This window comes from Electrona antarctica (genome assembly GCF_951216825.1).
Source record: "Electrona antarctica genome assembly, chromosome: 23".
NCBI classification, from domain to species: domain Eukaryota; kingdom Metazoa; phylum Chordata; class Actinopteri; order Myctophiformes; family Myctophidae; genus Electrona; species Electrona antarctica.
Genome location: NC_136804.1, coordinates 21,286,905 through 21,295,287, shown reverse-complemented (window position 1 = coordinate 21,295,287; position 8,383 = coordinate 21,286,905). Strand labels below are relative to the sequence as shown.

The 8,383-nt window shown below is 46.1% G+C and overlaps 1 protein-coding gene across 1 annotated transcript; it reads left to right on the top strand.

Annotated features, from left to right (window-relative positions):
- Window positions 1–6,727: 6,727 nt before the first annotated feature.
- LOC306916118 (E3 ubiquitin-protein ligase TM129-like) lies at window positions 6,728–7,813 on the top strand (the record flags this gene model as incomplete). Its single annotated transcript, XM_079493858.1, has 1 exon — window positions 6,728–7,813. The coding sequence occupies one exon, from the start codon at window positions 6,728–6,730 to the stop codon at window positions 7,811–7,813; it is 1,086 nt and encodes a 361-aa protein (XP_079349984.1).
- Between the last annotated feature and the right edge of the window lie 570 nt (window positions 7,814–8,383).

The following is an 8,383-nucleotide window of genomic DNA, read 5'->3' as shown; positions in this document are numbered from 1 at the left end:
CTGTTTATGCAGGATAAACCTTCACTGACTGAGTTTCTGCATGTGAGCTCTGAGAGGCTTGATATTAGCTGGCCCACAGACACATTCCAAGAACGGCCTATGTGATCAGTTGAAAAGGTCTGCTATGAAATTGTAAAGGCTATTGTATTGAACCGTGGATACCATTGTGTTAATAATCTATAGAAGTGACCATCTACTTAGTATGCGGTGGTCTGGGGACGCACATGCACGTGCGTACACACATACAAGGGCGTTGGGGTGCACACCCTACATGCACTATTTGGGGAGAATTATAAAGAGGGTCTCAAATGTGCGGAGATCCAGAATCCAGGGAGAATCCAGTGAGAATCCACAGAATCAAGTCAGAGAGGTCAGTCGAGAATCCAGTCAGTCAGAGTGAGATCTATAGCCAGGTTCCAGATGAGATCGGGGACAGCTATGGGGGGACTGCTCTAGGATGGCTCTGGAGTTGACTGATCATGAATTTGGTAACTAAGCTTTGTCCTTAATAAAATGATACAGAAATAAGGACATGCCTGGCCTCTCCAATCATTTATGCAACAGGGTAAGAAGTGCTTCCTGGACACTCAATATATGACAAATAATGGCAATACACTACATTAACACAAACATTGAAGGCGAAGGTGAGGACGCAAATTGTGATTGGCCGGAATGAGATGATGTATCATGATGTACGATGATAAGAGCGCCCCTCACTTCACATAGGTGTGATTTTTAATAGTTATATTGTCATTAAAATCTTAGTGTTTTGCCAATTATTTGAAGGCCCAATTGTAGGCTACGTATACTGCCCACAGGATGAGAACCAGTGATTTAGGACAGTATGCTAGGACCCCCAAATTGATATATATTTGACCGCTGACATCGTTCTGTAGATTTTTCAAGTGATTAAAATGTTAAATGGTAAATGTTGCATTATCCAAGGCGCTTTACATAGATTGTGCATCAATTCACCCATTCATTCACACATTCATACACCGATGGTGGCAGAAACCATGCAAGGCACTAGCCAGCACATCAGGAGCAATTTGGGGTTCAGTGTCTTGCTCAAGGACACTTCAACACTAACTCTGGGGGAGCCCGGGTTCGAACTGGCAACCTTGCGGTTACCATCCAGCCACTCTACGCCTGAGCCACCGCCGCAATGTTGGTGTTTTTGTTTGTTTTGCAGGGGAGTCCCCTGCAAAACAAACAAAAACACCAACATTTTAATCACATTTTAATCACATTTGTGTTTCCAGGAGACTGCTTGAACATAAATATCGTACCACAAATAGCTTTAGCTTTGCCCTAAAGACAAATAAACTATACACTATCATTTTAACTACAGTATTATTTACTGTTATTGGACTGAGGCAACAGCCTCGATCCCCTCATCTGAGACCGCCCCCCTCCTCCTTTAGATGAACTATGTTAGAATAACAGCTGTCATACAGCCATACGTTCATATTCAATGATTTATTTATAGGAAGAAGACAAAAACTTAATTGATAGAAAATGTATAGAAAGACAAATATGAACTCAAAAGTATGCACAGTGCACACAATGCAAAGCGCACGCACGCACGCACGCACGCACGCACGCACGCACGCACACACACACACACACACACACACACACACACACATAGGCCTATAAACCATGACTCTGGTTGTCTTGGAAACAGATCTACATCTCTTCAATCCGTGATTTAATTCTGAAAGGGGGGGGGGGGGGGGGGGGGGGGAGAAATGGCGAGAGGGAGAAAAAGAAGAGACGATGAGAATTGGACAGAACACTACAGAAACTACATCAGATGACTATTATCATGAATTAATATTACATTAATAAATCACACAGGGATTTGAACAGGGCAGCCAGCCCTGCAATGCATTGATATTCCCTGGCTGAGTCTGCAACCGAGACGCTGTCTATTTCTTTGAAAGCAAAGCAAAGCAAAGTTCTTTGTTTAAAGCTCGAGATGCTTGTTTACAGCCAGACCCTGCTCATAGAACATTTCATGGTAGGGGTTCAATGCCTTGCTCAAGGGCACTTCAGCGGTGGTAATTTGAACGTGCCGGTCCGGGGATTCGAACTGGCGACCTTCCGATAACAAGACCGCTCCGCAAACCGTTCGGCCACCGCTGCCCGCGTAAAGATGTTGAGATGTCTCTCCTGTGAAGCCCTGTAACGACTCACTGAGTCTAGGATGGTTATTTTAAATAAGGCAAGGTGTTTGATGCCAAAAGTTGTGTTTTATTATAGTTTTTTTCTTTAGTGAAACCGTGTTAAATGTTTAGTGCTACAATTAAGTGCTGTTACAGTGAGCAGGGCTGCAGGAACCTAAATCAAAGTAATAAGCAAAATATCCTAAATCTTTAACCTAACTGACTACCTATAACTGTTATTAGCAAAATATAGTGTTAGTGACTAACAGTGAAAATAGAGGAATACCTGCTATACTACCTGCCCTGGAGTGAAGTCTTCAGGGTGGTCAGGTGGACTCAGGTGGAGGAGCCGGTTGGAGAAGCAGGATGAGGAGCAGGCGACCAATGGCGGAGCATCGGGAACGCTTCCCACCAATGGCCGGGCTGACGGATCTGCAGGGACGAATAGACAACGGGGCACGCACATACAACACAGACACATAGCAGACCCACATACCTACAGCCGTAACATAAGCCCTCTGGTTTTATCAATGAGTAGGCTAAACCCTAATGCTCCTCTCTACATAACAAGTACCGGTTTCACCGTCCCTAATGCTCGATTCTCTCTTCAGAACAACTACTCTGGTTTTAACAATGCAAACCCTAATGCTCTCTCTCTTCAAGTACAATTTTTCAATTCAATTCAATTCAAAGGGCTTTATTGGCATGAGAAAACATACGTTTACATTGCCAAAGCAGAAAGCACAATACAAACTATGGTCACTGACTGTCGGGTGCATGGAAACCTTGTATGTCGGATACTTTTCAGGAAGTGGAAAAAAGGAGAACCATGCAGGCCTAGTGTTCCAATGGCTCCACACGATCTTGTTAATACAGATGTTCCGTTTGAGAACTTCACATGTCCTGCCATTGGCAATTCAGTAGATTGTCAGTACATTGTCAGAACATTAATTGTCAGTGTGAAAGTGGGTGGGCATTTGCCAAGGTGTTATATTGTGTTATTCTATTCAGATTCCCTAGATAGAGTTCCTCTGCTGGAAGTATCGAGGAGTGACACTTCTTTTCAGCAGCAAAGCAGTAGCTATAATTAGCAAGGCTAATCAGTGAATGAAACCTGGGGAAAACATGCATCAGAGAGAGAGAGATGACATTCATTTGAACTGCAGCTTGGTGACAGAGGAATCCCTCTCACTCTGCAGAACCTGAGATTCTGAGAGCTGAGAGCGAAATATCACACTCAGCCTGTACTATAACCAAATGTATTAGGCCTACACAGCTTGGTTGAATGCTTGATTCTGATTGGTCAATCGCTGAATTGATCTGTGTGTTATTTGTTGATAATGACCGCTCCTCTGCTCTATAACAGACCGCTGTCTAATCAAAGCCTCAGAGCACCTGGCTGCGCCGCTGCTTGGATTTTATGCCGCATCCAACATGACAGCCATGTAAACAAACACGCCATCGTAGTTGTAAACACGTCATTTACAACTAAGGATGTTTTTGAAAGCATTTGAAGCGAGAAATACGATGCAGTAACCGAAAATGTATTCTATTTGATCAACTCACTTCCTTGTTTTTCCGAGGCGACTGTGCTGCAGCTGGGCAGGCGGCCAGCGCGACACTTACAGTATGGAATACTTTCAAATCATTACCGTAAGCAAGGAAATACCACATGTTGTTGTTACTTTTGGATCAATTTATGCATTTATTAATAAAGTAGCCGTGTAATAAACAAGATAATGTATGATGTGGCGCTAGTTCAGGATGATTAAACACCTCGACTTCGTCTCTGTGTTTAAACATCCTGTCGGTCATTATTTTTCATACATATTGTCATGCATTATCACTTGCATAACAAAGCAGACAGGATGGATGAGGCAGGAGATGGTAACTGAAGACAAATGGACGGTAATACGGAAGGATGGATGTACCGATGTACCGAAGTCTGGTGTGGTGTCAGTATAGCGATGGTGTAGTCTCTGTGTGCTCTCTCTCTACTTTAGACTTTTACCCCTAGCTCATGCTAGTCTTCGGTTCTCTCTCTCTCTCTCTCTCCCTCTCTCCTCTATTCATCTTCCCCTCGTTTCACGTTTCTAACGCTCCCTTGCTCTCCACAAGTCACTGGAGTCACATTTAAAAGCTAGCCTAACTGCAGGAATGGATGCTCTTATGCCCAGAGGAAAGGGAAGTGCTTTCTCTGTGTGTGTGTGTGTGTGTGTGTGTGTGTGTGTGTGTGTGTGTGTGTGTGTGTGTGTGTGTGTGTGTGTGTGTGTGTGTGTGTGTGTGTGCGTGCGTGCGTGCGTGCGTGTCAGAGTGAGTGTGAACAGAGAGACTGAAGAGGACAGGCATCCATGCTGACAGACCGTGCTGAATTGAGCGTGGGTGTACTGTCAAACAAGCTGCAGATATTTAAGACATTTTCATTGCAGGTCGCTGAATGAAGCATATAGATTCCCAACCTGCGGGCCAGGGCCCACTGGTAGGCCATGAGTATAGATTGCAAGTGGGCTCCCAAAATAATTGGCCAAAAGCACGAACATTTTAAAGATAATAATAACATTAATATAACATAAATAATGTAATAAAAACAGTGATATGTATATATTTTCTTTACAACCTTGCAAAAGTGATTTTCCATTGTTATACCGATAAATAGGAGTAAAGTGTACTACTTTAATCGATTTCATCCCAGCCGGAACACAATCGATTGATCATTAAAATAAACATGCTCTGAAACACATAACGCAACACTTGCTATTGATGTGTGAAGCCAGTGGTGTAAAGTAACTAAGTACATTTACTTATAAGTACAATTTTGAGGTATTTGTACTTGAGTATTTCCAATTTCCAATACCTTTACTTCTACTCCACTACATCTCAGATCCAAATATTGTACTTTAATTTACTCCACTACATTCAGTTACTTTGTAGATTTGGATTATTATTACAAAACATAGTACATTACCCACTTCAGCCCTACATTTCGACTTGTATACATTTGAAAACTTGAAACGGGACATTCTGCATAATGAGTATACTTTTACTGTTGGTACATTAAGTACATTTTGATGCCAATACTTGTGTACTTTTAATCAAGAACATTTTGAATTCCGGACTTTTGCTCGTAACAGAGTATTTCTAGATTGCAGTATTGATACAACTCTGCACGTACAGTAACGGGAGTTGACGACAGATTCACCTGCGGAGCTCTGAATCTGTCTTGAGAGATGAGTCCCGACAGACGAGCTATCGGAGAGTGAAAACGGGTCTTCTGCTCTGCTCCAGTTCCCTTAGCAGCCAGTGGAAGAGCAACAATCCATCTGTGTTAGAATATGTATGAAGTGGCCACCAGCTACAGTATACACAGCAGCAGCCTTTAATGTTTTCTTAGCCAACTTTTATTTTTTATTTTTTTTAGCTCAGTGGTTCCCAAACTGAGGCTCGGGGTCACAGACCCCCCTGTTGAAGACCCATGTATTTTATGGGTTGATTTGTGTTCAATTGTGTGAAAAATGTGCCATAAAATACAGAGATAACTCTCAATAGTTACAAATGGATAACATCTATAAAACGTGTGCAATTTATTCTATTGCTGCTTAAAAAAGATTATATTTTTTGTAAAGGGGCACAACCAGGCACACCTCAGGCGATTGCTCCGAATGGCATTGCCATTTTGGAAAAGCATTAGATTATAAAGCATACAATGTAAGCATTAATATTTAATAGGAGGTGATGTCTCTCCCCCCTTGGCTGTTGGCATACTGCCTATGAAAGAGTCAAGCCTGTGTCAAGCGGCCTGCACAAAGGCCAGTCAGTGTAAAAACACATATTTACACACACCGCCCCACACACATTATTCAAGTAGTCATTGGGGAAAGTAGCCTACTAAACAGTTCTACAGTAAGTACTGTGATCTGTTACCCGAGATGTAACTTTGTATGACTTTGTCAAGCCTGTGTTTTCTCTACTACTCTATACTCACCCGCTATTGAAGAGGCTGTGCTACGTAATGCAATTAACAGGTTGTGAGCTTGTAGATCTGCTATCCTATATACAATGCATCTTTAAAAACACACCCGTGTGAAGTGAGGGGCACTCTTATCATCATACATCATAATAGATCATCTAATTCTGGCCAATCATTTTGTGTCCTCACATTTGTCTTGTTTACGCTTGTCAGGCATGCCCAAATATGGAGTCTATGCAGATGTCAGAATTATGTCAGAACAGGCCAGCTCCATATATGGACACTGGGCAGGGGCCCTGTCCAGAACCTGGGCAGAGGCCTTTTTGGGGTGGTTCTGGACAACCGTGGGTCCGGCCGACTCGACACCGGGCACTGCACTCCCTGTGGTGGGGTGGAATGCGTGTGTCGAATTTACGTGGATTACAAATGTACAGACGTACACACAGAGACTTGGTGCATAGTTAGATGTACACTTGACCAATGCCCAAACATGGAGCTCTACACTGAAGTCATCAACAGTCGACGAAGATATAGGCAAGTGATGTATTTTCTTGCTAAACATTGGCCTCATGCCTCTGCCAGGAGCTGTGCAATGGAGAGCCAAGGAGTCGTGTTCACGTTGGCGTACATAGCATTCGCCTTCTGCTTCGTGTTCACTCCCAACGACGAGTTCCAAGTGGGTGTCGTCCAGGGCCTGCTGTCGTCCTGGCTGGGCAGCGAGGGTGCGGGTTTCGTCCAGCACCACGTCAAGAAGACCAGCCTCACCTTACTGGTGCACCATGCACTGCCGCTGCTCTACTACATGGGCATGTGCGTCGCCGCTCCCGAGAACACCCTCCATCAGGTGAGCGCCAGGTGGCGAGCCTTCCTCCTCCTCTCCCTCTGCCTCCTGGCGACCGGCCTGGCACGTGTCGTCCACTGGTCCCGGCACCGCTGGTCCAACCATCCAATCAGTCGGGCACTGCAGGCCCATGCCGCAACCCCCCACTCCGACTGGGGTGGTGTGGCGGCAAGCATCGACGCTGAGTTCAGGCGTGTCGACAAGTTCGCCGCCGGGCCCCCCGGATCGAGGGTCATCATCACCGACACCTGGCTTTTGAAGGCAACGACCTACCACGTCCACGTGGCCCTGCAGAGCGACAGCCACCTGACAGTGACCGAGTCCCGGCGATGCCCGCCGAGCCCGGACCCAGCCTCCCCCACGCAGATGCTGACTCTAAGAGTAGCCAGTAGCAACCCCGCTGTCAAGCCCTTCGACATCCGGCTGAGCTCGACAGAATATGTGGAGGCGCGGGAGAGGCTCCGCGCTCCCGTCAGCAACGCAGCCGACGTGGCGATCCACCAGACCATCAGTGACCTCTTCCTGGAGACCTTCAGGGTCGAGGTGGAGCTCAACCGGCCCTACAGGCTCCCCAGCGGCCAGGAACTGGAGCCTTGCATTGGCTGCATGCAGGTTCCGGCAGCCACCAAACTGGTGAGATGCTGCCACGAGGAAGGCAGTGACAACGGTGAGTGCCAGCAGTGCTTCTGCAGGCCCACGTGGTGCGTACCCTGTCTGGGCAGGTGGTTCGCCAGCCGCCAGGACCAGCGCAGGCCCGAGACCTGGTTGGCCGGCAGAGTCTCCTGTCCCACCTGCAGAGCCAAATTCTGCATATTGGATGTCTGTCTGGTTCACTGACTACAACACGCACGCACACGGACACACACACAGACACACACACACACACACACACACACACACACACACACACACACACACACACACACACACACACACACACACACACACACACACACACACACACACACACTTTTCATTCTACTCACAAAGAAATAACCAGATGTGAAAACTGGAAACTCACCTAACACGTTAAGCTCTTCCATGCTTCGATAGAGGCCTTCCAGCTCCTGCTCAAACTCTGGCTCCTCTGACCAAGTTTCGATGGGTGGCTCTTGGCTCAGGGTCCACTACTGGCTCAGGGTCCTCTTCTTCTCCCGACGTCTTCAGATATTAGCAACTTTAAGCCCTGAACATCCTCACCACATAAATTAGCCAACTCATGCTGCTTCTTGACGGCCATTTTGCTCAACCTTTGAAAGACGGCCTTCTCTCCCCCCCCCCCCCCCCCCCCCCATGCTGTAATATGCTGTTCATAAAATATGCAAAGGATGACAGTTGGGGCTCTCTTCCTCTCAATGCCGTAGCTGGCGTAGCGGCTGCAGCACAGGTGGCAGGCACAGAACTTTT